This window comes from Aethina tumida, chromosome 2 (assembly GCF_024364675.1).
Source record: "Aethina tumida isolate Nest 87 chromosome 2, icAetTumi1.1, whole genome shotgun sequence".
Taxonomy (NCBI): domain Eukaryota; kingdom Metazoa; phylum Arthropoda; class Insecta; order Coleoptera; family Nitidulidae; genus Aethina; species Aethina tumida.
In genome coordinates, this window is record NC_065436.1 from 18,286,184 (window position 1) to 18,304,646 (window position 18,463).

At 29.0% G+C, this 18,463-nt stretch overlaps 1 protein-coding gene across 2 annotated transcripts in view; it reads right to left on the reverse strand.

Moving 5' to 3' along the window:
* The window catches only part of LOC109603943 (SCY1-like protein 2), a 77,497-nt gene that overhangs the window by 3,673 nt on the left and 55,361 nt on the right, over positions 1 to 18,463 (reverse strand). Inside the window, exons 11-17 of one of the 2 annotated variants that reach the window (XM_049963975.1) lie at positions 17,877 to 18,105; positions 17,677 to 17,798; positions 17,475 to 17,477; positions 12,055 to 12,309; positions 6,793 to 6,845; positions 2,415 to 2,423; positions 348 to 497 (exon numbers count right to left, since the gene is read on the reverse strand). In XM_049963975.1, coding sequence (XP_049819932.1) covers positions 348 to 497; positions 2,415 to 2,423; positions 6,793 to 6,845; positions 12,055 to 12,309; positions 17,475 to 17,477; positions 17,677 to 17,798; positions 17,877 to 18,105 — 821 coding nt within the window. The remainder of the gene's footprint in view (positions 1 to 347; positions 498 to 2,414; positions 2,424 to 6,792; positions 6,846 to 12,054; positions 12,310 to 17,474; positions 17,478 to 17,676; positions 17,799 to 17,876; positions 18,106 to 18,463) is intronic. The other variant, XM_049963976.1, reaches the window with a different exon arrangement.

Consider the following 18,463-nt stretch of genomic DNA (forward strand, 5'->3'; position numbering starts at 1 on the left):
TTTACGCTTAGTAATATTAGTAACTACCAATAGGGAAATTCATTATTTTTAAGATAGTTGCACAGTGTAAATCATTTGACAGATGATCGACTTTCGGGGTAAGAAGGAAAACGATACGAAAACGAGTGCAAGTACACAGACAAGAGGTAGCAGGGTCGAGTAGAGATCAGCATCAGTAGACAGTAGGTAGTAAGTAAATGGGTAATCAGGTGTGGTTGTTCGTTGTGTTGTTGAGATTATACGTACTGGATTCAGCTAAATGTAATATTCAGGGAAGGACATTTCCTAACCGAGCTACTAGAGAACGTCCTGCCGTTGACCGGTTGATGTGAAGAGGTGAGTCTTACCATGCCGGAGCCGAGCTGCTGCAGCAGGCCGGAGCCAGAGCCCTGCGACCCGCCCAGCACCGCCGACGGTCGCCGCGACGACCTGATGCTCTGCATACTGCCGCTCAACAGGAACGGGACGCTACTGCTCGTGTTCGGCATCGAACCCCCCTAAAAAAGTTCGTTCGTGCTTTTATTTCAATCCCTAACCGGGTCAGAGTTCGTACCAAATATCATATGTAGAGGACGACATGAAATGTATGTTTAAATGGATTGTCTCGGAGCAGCTAGGTAACTAGCAAAATAATTTTCTGCTCCACCAGAGCACTATTAGTTAATAGCTGCGTCGCTTAACTTAATATTTCATGACGTACTCTAATTATAAGTCACGACATTTAGCACGGCTCCATCTGTTTATTAACACTGACAAGTTTTTAGTGGTCTTTATTATAATATGTCAATAATGTTTATAATTCAAAGATAACCAGTGCTAATTCCATACTGTGAGATCAATAATGTCTTGCCTAAGTTAGTATACTCCATTTTCTGTCATTCCCGGGTAACACTCATAATTGTTCCTGAACATCATCATTTTTTAGATTCTGTAGATTCTTTAGATTATTTAGATTCTTTAGATTCTTTAGATTCTTTAGATTCTTTAGATTCTTTAGATTCTTTAGATTCTTTAGATTCTTTAGATTCTTTAGATTCTTTAGATTCCTTAGATTCCTTAGATTCCTTAGATTCTTTAGATTCTTTAGATTCTTTAGATTCTTTAGATTCTTTAGATTCTTTAGATTCTTTAGACTCTTTAGATTCTTTAGATTCTTTAGATTCTTTAGATTCTTTAGATTCTTTAGATTCTTTAGATTCTTTAGATTCTTTAGATTCTTTAGATTCTTTAGATTCTTTAGATTCTTTAGATTCTTTAGATTCTTTAGATTCTTTAGATTCTTTAGATTCTTTAGATTCTTTAGATTCTTTAGATTCTTTAGATTCTTTAGATTCTTTAGATTCTTTAGATTCTTTAGATTCTTTGGATTCTTTAGATTCTTTAGATTCTTTAGATTCTTTAGATTCTTTAGATTCTTTAGATTCTTTAGATTCTTTAGATTCTTTAGATTCTTTAGATTCTTTAGATTCTTTAGATTCTTTAGATTCTTTAGATTCTTTAGATTCTTTAGATTCTTTAGATTCTTTAGATTCTTTAGATTCTTTAGATTCTTTAGATTCTATTATTTATGAACAATAATATTTAACAATTAAATATCCTTCAACTACGATATCACAGTTTAGTAACAAATAATTAAAAATAACTTTATTAAAATATTTCCTAAAAACTGAAAAAACTGAATCTCTATATGTAATTATTAACATTAAACAATGTGAATTTAACTATAATCAATGTGTAAAAAGAACGGAACATTTTCCTAACATCACTTTTTAAGGGAGCGGCACTGTCAGACATTTTTGATCACATAGTATTTGTGAGTATAAAACAGTTTTAAATCCTAATTGTTCTTGAATGTGAACGACCACAAAAAACAACATCCCATCATAAAGCTAACAGCATTACACTAAGAAGATAAGCCGTAGTGTATCAACTAAACCAGCATTTATCATTTTCTCTTTCTTTTTGCACTTTTCAAAATTAATGCAAGCTGTTAACTGAAACAACAAAAAATATAAATCAGTGTAAAAACACGAATTAAATTAAATAAAAAACTCTAGAACTCGTAGTCAAAAGAAAACTAAATTAAAATATAATATTTCTTGCTGAGCTGATAAAAAAGAAGGTGAAAAAAAAAACAATTTATTATTTAATACAGCCTATTATTATTCGACGGAGCATTTCCTATTCTTTCATTCCTTTACACGGACGGATCCTTTGTTCATTAAAGCCTCCGGCTCTCATTACATCCCCTTTGAATTAAAACCTAATCTAGCGAAACCCAGTTCTTGTATTGCAATTTTAAATGGACACCTTACCTATGTTATGCTGTATATTAGAAATATGGTGGGAGAAAATTTAATATAGTATATAATCAGTTCTATTATAGTAAATACACCATTACGACATAATTGCACTACGTAAATCTTAGCTGTTTTAAAATGGTTAAATTGTTGTGGGCTTATTAGAATTTTGATTGATACGTTATTATAATAATTATTACTGTAGTTTTTTCAATTAGATTAGTTAATGGTTCTGAAAGTTAATTAAAAATAAAATAAAGTTGAATGAATGAATGAAATACAAATAAATATTTAATAAATTATTATTAATGTCTTATTAATCATATTAATGTGGAAAACATCGTTTATAAATCATCCAGTTATAATATCAGTTAATCCTGCAAATAAAATATAATAGATTTGTAATTCATACAATCTTTATCGATAACTGTAGATTAACCACAATAGATTATTTAACTAGTGCCGTTAAACGTGTTGCATGTTGGTACAAGTGTGTGATGCAAATTTCTTATAAAAAACTGTTTTTCTTTGTCATTTTTATAATTAGAAAGTCATGCTAAATATTTTAATTGAAAAACTGAAAGTAAGTAATTAGGTATTGTAATTAGTTACTATATTGTTTTATATTATATTTAATTGTATATTTTTATTAATATATTATCTGTGCATATTTTGAAGTGGATATTTTTGTTTAATTTTGGCCAATTATAATTATAATTTTCATAGTCCAATATTTTTTTATCATGATAAAGCAGAAATTGTCACGTCCATTAACCGAAGGATAATATTGGTTTATGTGAATTCGAAAATCTTACAGAATATTTTATTTCAACAGATTTATAATCATGAATATTTTATTAACTTATTATAATAATTCAAATAAAAATATGTCTAATTGTAAGTACGTATTTATCAATTTATTTAATTGTATTTATAGAAAATTATTCAATATTTATACGAACAAAATATTTTGTGCATTGCATTGATCAGTTGAACGAATCCAATAAACTTTTCTTGCAGCAATTTTAAAAATAAACTAATTAGGTGTATGTCAAAGTGAAGTTTTTAAAAGAATTGTGATTAATTTTTATATGAGTACCATAAAAAGTATCCCTGTAACTGAGACATAAATTGATTTACAAATTAATTACATTTATTTTTTTTTTGAAATTCTATAAATATTGGTTTACTTACCTTTGTTGACTACACCACTTTACATATTTTGGGGGACGTAATTTTTAAAAAACAAAGGATCCCAATGTTGAAATGAACGAATGAATTTCACTTGTTTAATTCATAAACGAAAATTAAAAAAAGCTTAACCACTAAAAATCGCATAAAAAGTGGTGGAACAAAATGAAACAAAATTAAATAATACTCACTATCATGCTCCGTGCAAGCTGAATAGAGAGACAGAGCGCAAATCAACACACGGACGAGTCAATTCACAAGATTCCATCAAGCGGTAATTTTTTTTTTATTGATTGATTTTTGATATTGGTGATGATGATTTAATTTATTATATTGATGCGACGGGTCGGGGCGAGGGTTGGACGATTTGTTGGTTGTTGGACGGTTGTTGGTTGGACGACACAAATGAGCGAATGAGAACACAGAACATATGATTAACAACAGATTGGCATACGCACAACGAGCGGCAAACGCTCGGCTCCATTAAAAAACTAGCCACGCTTTAGCCGCACCTCACATCAATAATTGACTGATGTTTATTAAAAAAGACCTCCTAAATGGAACATAATTTATTCCTAATTTTTGAGAATTGTAAATCATTCGAGGTTTAATATTTTTATATTTTGTTAATTATTTACTCAGAAATTCAATTCGAATAATAGATGTTTATAAACTTTATTAATTAAATAAAATGTATAATTCAGTAGCTATAAAACTTATTATAATATCATAAATTATGAGTTGTTTTACTTGAATTTGAGTCTAGTATATATGTTTATTGCTGTTCACTACGTTGATTAAAATAATTTTATACTAAAAAATTGAATATGTGTTTTATATTTCGTTAGACAAAATTACAGAAACTTTTTACTTTATAATATTTCATTGGTGTCAAGTTATTAATTATTCTGATAATGAAACTGTATTATAGAATATATTAATATATTGTATATTACAGTGCCAAAAGAGTTTGATCCTACTGAATCTTGAGAGGGACATCACGTACAATAGAGACAGCAAGTCTCCCACTACGAGGCTGACTTCTGCTGACTCTGTCGAACATGATATCTCTCTCTAGACTCAGATGGGTCAAACGTTTTTCCTACTGTATATAACTTCACAATCATGTTCACTGAACCAGATTTAAAATGGCAAATAATTAGTTAAAAGAAGTTTTGGCTTGACTTTTACAATCTTCAGACATCAACCTCATAGAAAACTTGTGGAATTATCTTAACAACTAAATTTGACATTTATATAAATTGTACAAACTAACTCTTTTCAAAAGCTTCAAGAATTTTATACATGCCATATATTTGGAAAATGGTTAAGTCTACTCTATGGAAATTATGACATAAAAATGACGTTATACAAAGTATTAACGTAAACTTAAAGGTTACTCATTTAGCCACTATGTTTTAAAATTATAGTTTCCATATTTATGTCCAGAAATATACTCAAAGTGACAAAGAAATTTGCAACACCAAGACGAGAGTGTTCAAATTTAATATTGTTTTAGTAAAATATAGATGTTATAGCAAAGAGTAAACGACTAAAATCTTTTTAATAATTTAGTTCATAATGTGTTTGTCTATCGCGGTTACCTAAACACTCCTTTTGGCATTCATCTAATGAGGTATAGTATCCCAAGCCACCTCTACTTCGTGCCTTAGAACCTCCTCCGTATGGGCTGGGGTAAATTTCTTAGCTTTCTACTCACCATATCCCAAATATGTTGTATGGGTGAAAGATCGGGGGATTTGGTTATCCATGCCATTAGATTCACATGGATCTCTTCAGAAAAGCTTAAACTAACCCTGGTAACACGACATAGAGCATTATATTGCTGAAATATTGGATATCTGGGCTGATTAAGGTGAGAAGAACCACTTCTTGAAGATGACGTTGCACTATTATGTTGCTCCTAATAAAGACTACACCACAAGATGGGGCAATTCGTACCCTTATAACATGCCCTTGTTTTCCAACCCTTGGCCCAAGATCTGGTTGTCGAAAATCGGTTTCAGAAGGCCATAAGTCATAGACGTCGATCTTGAACTACATCTGTGTCCTTTCTACGTCCGGTACTTACTCTTCTTCGATTTTGGTCATTATTAAACCACGATTGACATCTCAAAAGTAGTTGTACTTTTGACAGTGCGATTACCGATTTTTAGAAATAAAAAATCAGAATCCAGTAGACCCATAATTCGGCCTCTTTCACTTAGCTAGAGATAAATTTCACGTACTCACACTATAAACATTTTAATATTATTAAACATCGATATTGGATCCAATCAAATAGTGTAATTTTTTTAAATAACAAAAATAAAATAAATAAATAAGTTTATATGAGAAAACCTATACCAAACATTACCAAATTTTAATCGTTTACTCCTGTTATAACATTTATGTTTTACCAAAAGAATATTAAATTTAAACACCCCCATCTGGGTGTTGCAATTTCGTTAATATGTAATATTTTATACAATAAAAAATATGTTTTTAATTTTATCAGTTCACATTAAATAAAATAGTTATGGCTATAATATTTAACAAAGCGCATCCACCAAATATTAAAATTTAAAGTTTTGTTGGCGCATCCACCAAATATTAAAATTTAAAGTTTTGTTGCGCATCCACCAAATATTGAATTTTAAAAATATTTTAATTCTTCACAATTTCCAACCTGTTAATTATACAAAAAATTAATTAGTAAGCAAATAAAAATGAATTAATGGTGTCTTTTTTAATAGTTCACGAGATACATTTGTAATTCGTGCGGAAAACGTGACTGTTCACATACATAAAACATGGTAAACAGTGGGTTGGTCGAGTGAATGTGAAGTGATGATAGTGTCGTGATAATAAATTCCAATCAACACACGATAAAAACCATTTCAGGTGTGCAAGTCCCAACTTTTTCGACAATTATCCAATAATTAGTCAAAATCCATTTGGACGAATTGTGTGCAAATGGCGAGTAATGCTGTTCAGTGTGACTTAAAACTAGCAATAAGTTTTACTACTACATTTGTCTTGTCTAAAAAAATGTCGATCTGCAAAATGGATTGTTAAAGAGTCTAACTATAAATAACAATTCTATAAATGATTTGACCAGTTATTAGACTGCCAGTCACAAGTTATGACAAAAACGTTAAACAAGTCAAGTACGACACAGTATTAATGAAAATCAAATAAAAAATAAATTAATACAGCACGACGAACGATCATAAAAAATAACATTGAAATAAAATATTAATAATAACATTATGGGGTAGCATATATGACTTGGACTTACGTATGACGACGGCACGGAAAGACTCGAGCCCTCGCGGGACACCGAGCTGTACCCTATAGCGCCCTATGGTACACCACATTTTTGCAAATGTCATACTCAAAACCGATTTTTATGTTTGTTTGTATTTAATAGTGTCGTGTCAACAAAACGAAAACTTGGATTCGAATATGACTATATTTATTGTTATATCAAAGGAATATTCAATAACTTAATAGTTTACCATTTCAGTAATGAAATTGTTGAAATCATTCCGCACACAGAGAATAATTAACGTGTAAGTCATGCTGCGTCGAGTTAATTTCACATTAATTCGTTATCGATCGAATATGAGGACATGGGAGCAATTTCAATTACGTGGACAATTAATTTTAGTCGATTCGCGTTGTTTAATTGAGAGCCAATATCGTATGCTTTGTCTATGATGCGCACAATGTGGTGTCGGGACTTCGGGCATATTCTACACTTCGACACAAGCAGCTCGTCCATTAATTAACGCAAGCTTAAACTGATCCGCTACTGGATTCCCTTTGAGTAACTTTTTAAAATCGATCAATTACGAATTTTAAACTAATTTATCAATTTATTTTGGGTGAACTAGACAGTTAAGCAAATCCAAGTTTTCGTTGGCAGTTTAGTTATTGCAGTTTTTAATGCAAACGAATTATTTTACTGTTGATTTTTTTATTAACAGATCCTATATTTTAATTATTAAGCATATTTATGAAAATGCTTTCAATTTAACTCATGAAATCCTGCAAAAAATTTCATGTGGCAGAGGTAAAACCATTTTTAAACCTTTTTCTATTTAAAATATGATTTGTTTTTAAAACACAAATAATGTTAATCTAAAAATGTTGTATATTTAGACTTAGTTTCGAATAATTTACTGCAATAACCAATAATTATCTTGTAATTTTCATGTTTATTGTTCGTGTTGTACACTGTGTAAACTGTCATTATAAAATTACACAGAAACTTAAAATTAATTCGGTAATAGCCATTTATTTATAACCTAGACGAATGTTAATGAGTGATCGAATGATCTTCTATAACTAAATCATGCAGACCTGTGGAATGGAAAACGTTGCTCACAAAATAAATATTTCAACTTTGTTCCTTGTACCTTATGGAATTGGTCAAACGTAAATTTAACTGGATTGTTAACATAGCAAGTTCTCCATTCACTCTGTAAGCGTGATTCTACTGAAAGCGATTTTAAATAAATAACTATTACAGCTAAAACTATATTCGTTGCAGTTCGTTAAAGTTTTGGGTGCAAAGTTAATTAATGTTTGTTCAGTGATGTAGTTTAAATACGATTAATTTAATTGATATCTATGTTTTTTGCATCTGTATGAAAAAAGTTTTGTTATTTAGCCATAACGTAGTTTACACAAAATGAATAAAATGATGTAACAGCATTTAAATGTTGCAGTACGTGTGTAATCAGGCAAATGCTGTTTGATGTTTATTATTAAAATATTTACTTAATGACGACGTTAGAGGAAATGAAACTATTCGTAATAACGTCGAAAGTTGCTTTATTAAAGCGGCAATTTGTTAACAAAAATAAATGTTTGCTTCTGTATTTTTTGCTTGTATAATAAATATTTCTTATGATTATTGATATAATAAATAAGGTTTAAAATTCAATTTAAAATTATATTAAATCCATTACAAAAAATTTTAAGGTTCATAATTTTATCATACCGTGGTTTATTTATAGTAAACTTAATATTAATATTATTAAAATAATTTCAGTTTTTATCTCTTCAAATGTAAACCATTTAAAACTTTAAAGATAATAGTCTTAAGGAGTTATGTATATCTGATATATGATAAATACAATAATTATAAAGAGAATAAAAAATTAATCTAAAACGTAAATTACTGTTTCTTTTGCCCAATATTAATATACAGTTCTTGAAATAGAAAATAAGACATAGCATAATTTGGTAACCTCTTGTTACATAGTTTTACACTTGTTTAGAAAAAAGAATTAATATTTACTACAATAACCTGTTTAAAAGAAATAATAAAATTATAGAAGTAGGAAACTATAATTTTTTACTTTACTTTAATGTCCTTCCAGGATTTTTTAAGGTCCTTTTATCTACAACTATTACATTTTTTCAATTATATATATAATATTATGGAATAATGATATCAAAATTCGAATTTTTTAATGCTTATTTTATCAAATTATTTATTTTTAGGTTTTTGAGATTAAATTTTTTGTCCTATTATGTATTTTAAATATATTTAGTACATTATAAATTATATTGAGTATAATTTAAATATGCAGTATGGAATAAGATAAATAAATAATAAAATAAATTAATTACTGAAATTATTAAGCATATTTATAAAAAATACAGAAATATGTCAATTTTGAATTATCAACTTTTAACTGTGCTATGAAAAGAAATCTTTCCTTCGTCTGTAAAATAAATAAATTCCCTTATTTTAATTATTTTATTGTTAATTTTGTGATAAAATAAGAAACGAATATGAATGAGGAATCGATGAGTTACTCGAAGGGGTAATAATGCCATAATTAAAATTTCAGAATTCTTTATAAATATATTAAATAATTATAATAATTTAATTTTTCGCCTTGGTAACTGTATATTTAATAAAGCGACAATAATAATTCCTATTAAAAATCTATTAATTTAATAAAATATCTAATTTATTTGTTAGTAAGAAATATAAGATTTTCAAATATTAAATAAATCTATTATTAAAGTATTGTTAAGATACATTTCTTCTTTTTTTTGTTCTTTAAAATTTTGTTACTTGGGGACAAATAAATCTAAAATTATGAGATACATACGTATTTTTATGATTTTTATCTAAGTGGATTGGTTTAAAAGTTATTCGTGCTCAATATTTAATTTTTTATAAATATCAATATTTTCAAATATATTTATAAAATAAATAATTTTGGATCGAATTATTATCACAAAAATGTTAATTTTATAAATATATTTGATTATAAAAAATTAAACTTTCAACTCCAAAGGATTTAAAGAATCTAAAGAATCTAAAGAATCCAAAGAATCTAAAGAATCTAAAGAATCTAAAGAATCTAAAGAATCAATCTAAAGAATCTAAAGAATCTAAAGAATCTAAAGAATCTAAAGAATCTAAAGAATCTAAAGAATCTAAAGAATCTAAAGAATCTAAAGAATCTAAAGAATCTAAAGAATCTAAAGAATCTAAAGAATCTAAAGAATCTAAAGAATCTAAAGAATCTAAAGAATCTAAAGAATCTAAAGAATCTAAAGAATCTAAAGAATCTAAAGAATCTAAAGAATCTAAAGAATCTAAAGAATCTAAAGAATCTAAAGAATCTAAAGAATCTAAAGAATCTAAAGAATCTAAAGAATCTAAAGAATCTAAAGAATCTAAAGAATCTAAAGAATCTAAAGAATCTAAAGAATCTAAAGAATCTAAAGAATCTAAAGAATCTAAAGAATCTAAAGAATCTAAAGAATCTAAAGAATCTAAAGAATCTAAAGAATCTAAAGAATCTAAAGAATCTAAAGAATCTAAAGAATCTAAAGAATCTAAAGAATCTAAAGAATCTAAAGAATCTAAAGAATCTAAAGAATCTAAAGAATCTAAAGAATCTAAAGAATCTAAAGAATCTAAAGAATCTAAAGAATCTAAAGAATCTAAAGAATCTAAAGAATCTAAAGAATCTAAAGAATCTAAAGAATCTAAAGAATCTAAAGAATCTAAAGAATCTAAAGAATCTAAAGAATCTAAAGAATCTAAAGAATCTAAAGAATCTAAAGAATCTAAAGAATCTAAAGAATCTAAAGAATCTAAAGAATCTAAAGAATCTAAAGAATCTAAAGAATCTAAAGAATCTAAAGAATCTAAAGAATCTAAAGAATCTAAAGAATCTAAAGAATCTAAAGAATCTAAAGAATCTAAAGAATCTAAAGAATCTAAAGAATCTAAAGAATCTAAAGAATCTAAAGAATCTAAAGAATCTAAAGAATCTAAAGAATCTAAAGAATCTAAAGAATCTAAAGAATCTAAAGAATCTAAAGAATCTAAAGAATCTAAAGAATCTAAAGAATCTAAAGAATCTAAAGAATCTAAAGAATCTAAAGAATCTAAAGAATCTAAAGAATCTAAAGAAAGAATCTAAAGAATCTAAAGAATCTAAAGAATCTAAAGAATCTAAAGAATCTAAAGAATCTAAAGAATCTAAAGAATCTAAAGAATCTAAAGAATCTAAAGAATCTAAAGAATCTAAAGAATCTAAAGAATCTAAAGAAAAGAATCTAAAGAATCTAAAGAATCTAAAGAATCTAAAGAATCTAAAGAATCTAAAGAATCTAAAGAATCTAAAGAATCTAAAGAATCTAAAGAATCTAAAGAATCTAAAGAATCTAAAGAATCTAAAGAATCTAAAGAATCTAAAGAATCTAAAGAATCTAAAGAATCTAAAGAATCTAAAGAATCTAAAGAATCTAAAGAATCTAAAGAATCTAAAGAATCTAAAGAATCTAAAGAATCTAAAGAATCTAAAGAATCTAAAGAATCTAAAGAATCTAAAGAATCCAAAGAATCTAAAAAGTCCAACGAATCCAAAGAATCCAAAGAATCAAAAGTATCCAAAGAATCGAAATAATCCAAAGAATCCAAAGAATCCAAAGAATCCAAAGAATCCAAAGAATCCAAAGAATCCAAAGAATCCAAAGAATCCAAAGAATCCAAAGAATCCAAAGAATCCAAAGAATCCAAAGAATCCAAAGAATCCAAAGAATCCAAAGAATCCAAATAATCTAAAGAATCTAAAGAATCTAAAGAATCTAAAGAATCTAAAGAATCTAAAGAATCTAAAGAATTTAAAGAATCTAAAGAATCTAACTGAACTCGAATAAGTTTTAAACCAAAAATCGTAAAGGACTTTTTTGTACAGCGTTATATTCTTTATAAAAATATGAACGTCTCATTATTTTAAATTTATTTGTTCCCAAATAACAAAATTATAGAACGAAAGATTTTTTTTCCATATTATTTTCATAAGAAACTTTGATATAAGAGGTCAAATTTTCTGGTAATTTTTTGGAACTATGTAATACAGTGGGAGCAAAGAAATTCGAAAACACCCCTGCTAAGGTGCGCCCTAATATATAAGTACTTGGTACTTTAATTACTTTTACAGTATATGCATTGTCGAAAATTAACTTTGCACCCAATCCTATCCGAAACGGACCCTCGGTACTTCTTAAATGGTACGTACCGTTGGCGGTGACAGATTAACTGTAGATCCTCGGCGTTCCTGCGGCCCGATGCTGGAGTGGCGTCGTATCGGCAATCCACCACCGGGCGTGCCGCCCGGACTGGACGCGCACGACGGCGCTATGCGGATCTTGGGCGTCATCAGTGTGTTGTCCGACAAACGGCGGTTGGGGAAGGCGTTCACGACCCGCAGGAAGTTACTGTCCGGCGAAGACGGCGAACCACCGAACCACCAACCTCCCAGCATACCACCTGGAAAATTTCTCACTTTAGACGTGGTTTGGGGGTTTTATCTCTGAAATTTGATCTTCTCAAAGTTGTTTGCAAATTATAATAAAAAAATTTAAGCAAAATAAATTTGGAAATTTAGTTGTTAGTTCTGAGTTTAAAATGATAATTGTGTTAAAAATGTATAATATAAGGTAAGACTGAAAACAATGAAAAATAGAAATACATTGAAGATCATATTACAGTGATAATGTTTCATTAACAATTCTTAAGATTATCCATCGAATATTAAATTGTAAAAGGTTTTTATTAGTATTATTTAAATGATCAAATTTATTGCGAACAAACAACTTATTAAGAAAATACAGCGATGGATATTCTGATGAAAACTTAAAAGTCTCCAAACTGGAACATTAAACGTAAATATTATGTTACACTGCAAAATACATCGAGTAAACGATCCTGGGAACATTTCAAAAAAGCATTTGTCAGAAACATAATTAACTTTTAACCATTGCAACAAACAATAAAGAAGTGATCGAGAAAATGAACATTCCTTTGACTCAAGAATCCCTAATTATGTAAAAGTTGCACTTCTCACAAACAAGTATCAAATTTTCCCGGACCACTTTCAAAACTTCCATGACAGATCGGCGTGTTTTCGCGAAGCGAAAATGCACCAGAGATCAAGAAAAAAATTAATTAAAACAGACTTCATAAAGTTGTTCGGGTATTTTATTTTTTTATTATTTTTTTTTTTTTGCACGAGTCACGGGCAAATATTGGTGTTGTGGATTAACAAATTAGATTTGACTTTAATAACTTCTTTCAACTCGCCAACTTCATTACGAGTTATTAAACGAATTGCACAGAATTTTGCCCGTTTCATCTCGGAGTTTCCGCGATATTTTATTTAACGTGGAATCAGGGCGGATGAAATTTCACCGGGGTTAATTTTCAAATTTGTCCGGGGCACGGTCGAGGGTCAAAAGTGGATGACGTTATGCAGTTATCCTTTTTTAGTTTTTGTTTATTGATTTTAGTTTTATCTGTGTTTTGTTAACTATTCTATTGAACTATTCTATCTTTACCTTCCGTAGTTTAATAGAAAAATCGGATGTGGGGGTCGATGACGCATGCGGTTGCAAAATGAGTAAACGAACTAGAGGTAAATCATGCAGCTAATAATTATGTAGTGGTATGTCGACTCAATTAAAATATTTTAAGTTAATACAAAATGTTTTATCAATTTATGTTTTAATAATAAATCATTTTACAAGTGACTAGCATGTTCAGAGGTCTGATTTGGTTCGTGTCAACTAAATGACAAGAGCATGGCATATCCCAGAAGCCGTTTGAGGGTCCCCCTATCTTTGGCAGATCTAAGACTGTGTTGAATCTTCGCTGTTTGTATAAAAACAGTATGGATGTTATGCTTTAATAAGTTGTCATGTAGTCAATCAGATGTCAAAAAGACACGAACCTCTGAAGATGCTATCCACTCTTTCTAGCTCAACATCAGGAAATAATTCCAACAAACGAAGACCAACAACGGCCACGAAAGCCTTAACCTTTACATTTTCGGCCACGCTTTTAAAATCCTCCACGTTCATTATCAACAAACACAGAAAATGCAAATTTGTATTCGAAATCTAATAAACGTGGAAGAATTACTGCCAGCGCATAAACCTAGTGTAACCGAGTGGAAAGACAATGTCGTTATTGTGATTCACGCCGAATCCAATAAAACCCCATTTTTCAATTTGAATTTAAAAATGATAAACGAAATAATATAAATGCGCACGTTTCCATGTTCAAAGCAAAATTTAATGCAAGTTTAATTCCGTTTTCCTTTTGTGTCGCGTCACGGTCAATGCAATTTGCGATTGTAATTTCTACGCGGTTCCGCAGCCGTTTTTACGTGTTAAATGGCAACAAATTGCTGTTGCCGCAGTCAATGGCGTTTGATTTCGGGGATGGTATCAAATCGGTTATTCGAAAAAATTCAATAACTGTCGTCTGCGATGTAAATGCGGATTGTGAAAATGGAAAAAAAAAGAAAGAAATAAAGTTAAACGTTCAAATGTTAATGCTCATGGTGCTGCTGCTGTTAAGGTACGGCGTGCACAGAACTGATTTCGGTTGTATTTCCGGGCCACATAGAGTCCCGAGCTAAAATTTGTTTTAAAATGTTGATTGCCGCAATTCACGTTTTGATATCGCCTGAATTTTTTGAAATATTTACGAAAAGTGACATTGGAAACCTTTTGTTTATTTATTTGTTTAAGAAATTTTGTACAAGTTGGTTATTTCAAATGGAAACCACAGTTAAATTAGCCTTCTATAATATGATAATAATAAGTAATTTTCCAGATAATTATTGTTTTCTATGAAATATAGAAAGCGTAACTGACGATTTATTTTATTTACATTTATAGAAACCAACTTTATATTCACAAAAACCAAAGTTTTTGTATTTATTCAAATTACAAATGAGGATATTTTCTTATTAATCTCTCGAAATTTAGCAAAAATATCTTTGTATCTTAGTTAATGATAGTTAATATCAGAAATTATATAATTTTTAAAGGTTGAATATTTTTCTATATTGAAAAAAAATTCAATTATGATTTTATTCGGTTTAAAAATGTTTTAAAAAGGTATATTTATTTTTGACGTGATTAACCAATATTACATAAAAAGTGCATGTAGAGAGTATTTTATTCATGTTTTAAAATATTAAATTTTACATTGACTAAAGTTACAAAACCTTATTTATTATTACTTTTGCCAGATATTAAATTTGATAGCTTTAACATAGACAACATAGGGAACAATATTAAATGCCTCAAAATAATTATTATTATTGTCAAATATTTTATTTGAATATTTCTAAATTGTCGCATGTAGAAAGTACTTTATTTATGTTTTAAAATATTAAATTTTATATTAACTAAAGTTACAAAACCTTATTTATTATTATTATTCAATCAAATTATCAATCATTAAGATATCTTATTATTACTTTTGATGGCTTTAACATAGACATAGAGAACAATATTAAATGTATCGAAATTATTATTACTATTGTCAAATATTTTATTTGAATATATCTAAATTATTAGAAATATCTTTGTAGTTTAACTAAAGATAAATTAATATACAGATTAATTTTATTAATTCTTATTGGCTAACATATTTGATAGCTTTAACCTAGTTTTCTATGTAAAGTACTATTTTCTATATATTACATAAAAAATACATATATATATATATATATATATATATATATATATATATATATTTACCATAAAAACTTAATTTATTTTCAGTACAGTCACAAAAATGTGTGATCTAGTTATTATTTAAACAGATCATCAATACCAAGTTACCTATTTTCCAATTTTTTAAAGCTTAACTTTTTTTACAATTGACATAATATACCGTATCAAAAATGATGAGCGTGTCTACTCGCATATTGAGACGGAACATCAATACCCCTTTGTAAACAAAAAGGAAAGATATACATGCAATTATGTGGGCGGGCCGAACTGGCTGGACGGGATCATTTGGTTTTGCTGCGTTTAGCATGCGGTTCGTCTCCGCAGACGTTGTTTTTAGTATATTTTATTTAATTTTTGGGATACATTTTTATTTTGAAAAAAGTAGTTTATTTTTAGAATACTTATTTTTGTTTTTGATATACCCTCAAAAAATATTTCATTTTACAGATTGAAAATTATACAAAGTTACGGAATTTAAATGGAGCATCCGAAGAACTCGAACTACATCCCTACGCATACGGAGAGTTACTAAATGCATTCGCAAAGATTAATTTACATTGTGCGCCGGCGCGCACCAGCACGGCGCATTGTCTCTGAGAGTAGGGATTCTTACTACCGGGCAAAACTTTTCTCTCTTTGTCGTGCATCCATCTCTTACAATATCCAGACACGAAGAGCATTTTTCATACGGTATGTATGTTTTGATGTATGTTTTGTATATTAAGTATATTTTCTGAAAACTTAATATTTTCCTAAATTTTGAAAGTGACTTCAATTATTAAATTGTACTATTACTTTATGTTAAATTTCCATTTTACGTAAAGTAATTGTACAATTATCACGAAATTTTGAGACAAGTATCGTATGAAAATATATTATCAAAAATATTTTTGTATCTTAACTAAAGATAATTTAATATTAATCACAAATTACATATTTTTTATTATTAATATTATTATTATTATTAGTTAGTTTAACAAATGTTACTTTTTGTAAATATTTCAAAAAGGGTGAGTGATATGAAATTATGATTTTTCTGCAATCAACGTTTAGAAAAATAAGTTCTGGACACTTAAGTCAGTAACAGACAAAATCAACTATAATCAGAATATGTGGACAATGTTTTTTATTCATGAGGAATCCATTAAAATTAGTTCTTATACTTTTTCCTTCCTAAAAGCCTCTAAAAAAAATATGAGCCTCTAAAGCATGTTACTTGTCTTTTGATAATATGATGGATGTTAGAATTACTTGAAATGATGATGATGTAACACAAGTACAAATATATTAAATATTTTGTTAGCTGAGGTGTTTTACTTTAACACAATAATGCCTATTTCTTTTGCTAAACTAATTAGAAGGTTTCGTTCTTCTAAATCGAGAAAACCTATTTTTGGGCAATAGAAAAAAATTGTTCTTTTATTTTAATTTATTTCCTATCATTTCACTTTATTTTTTCAAGGTCAATAAGAAATTGATTTATATATTTTTTCTATACAAATCCAAGAATTGTCCACAGATTCTGAGGCATCCTGTTTGTAAAGTAGATGATCTGGCAACAATAATCAGTTTTAAACTATTTTAATAATTAAAAAAAATCTGTATAAAAAATTATGGTTGATAAATGAATGATCATTAAACTACTTCCGGATAATGAATTTGGTTATTGAAAGTTTTAAAATTGTACAACGTAAAGTAAAAATAGGACTACAAAATTAAACTATTAAAAATACATAATTAATTTACTGAATCGATATACCATTAAAATCTACTGTTAATAGAAAAAGTGGTACACTTACGAGTTACACCAATGTACAACAGTCCTAACCGCGATTCACACCGAACGAACGAGCTTAAAAAACAAATCCTCAACTATTACAGCCCGTTCCAAATAAGTTTAAACACTGCCTCAACCTCATCCAACAGCTAATAGATAAAATAGGCTACACCTAAGATCAGATGCTACAACAACTCACCGATGGAGCTCTTCCTCGTCATGTTCTCCGCACTGGAGGTTTTCCTTTGGTCTTCGTTTTTTTAAGAACGTTACAATATTTACTATAAAAAAATACGAGGCTACGATAAAAGAGGAAGCGGAATAACTCACCGGTGGAGTTCTTGCGGGCCATGTCCTCCGCACTCGACGTCTTGCGCTGCTCGATCCTCAGGTTCGGTATGTTGAACGGTGGCACGTGCATGTTGTCCGAACTGTACTGGTGGCGGAGCGGTCTGTGGAAATTATGAGCCGGTAATTAAATTTACGGGCACAATGTAATCCGCGAGGACGATAAAGTTTTAGTGTATTACCTGTGCCTCTCGGGACTGGGCAGGGAAAGATTGTCTAGTTTTAGTTTGTTACGTTGGTTCCTGTCGATTTGGTCGAGCATTTCCTGCAGGACTTCGATCAGAATTGTGAATTGTTCCAGGTTGAGTGACGGGTTGACGGTTTGGGGAAGGAGGGAGGGCATCACCTTCGTCGCCATCAAATTCACAGACAATCCGTAACGTTTGTCGCTCAGCATCAACCGATAAATATCTGAAATAATGCACATTTTTAGTATATACACTATTGCTCATATGTAGAGCAACAAATTAAAAAACATAATCATTTTATTAAAAGAACAATTCTTTTTAATTTAAATTAATTTTATAATTAATAAGTGTCTAAGCATTTCGTACCTCAATTTATATACAGATATCTTTATTTACGTAATTTTTATACCACATTTTATTTCGGACAGGGTTCATAAGTAAAGCAACCAAACTCTATATTCAATACAATTGATTTTATAATTTATTTCTGTGCCCGACATCGTTCCTTAAAGCTAAAAATGCCTAGAAGTGTCCATTTTACGATACAAATTAAACAACAAATTGTATTAAAGTTCCGAAAT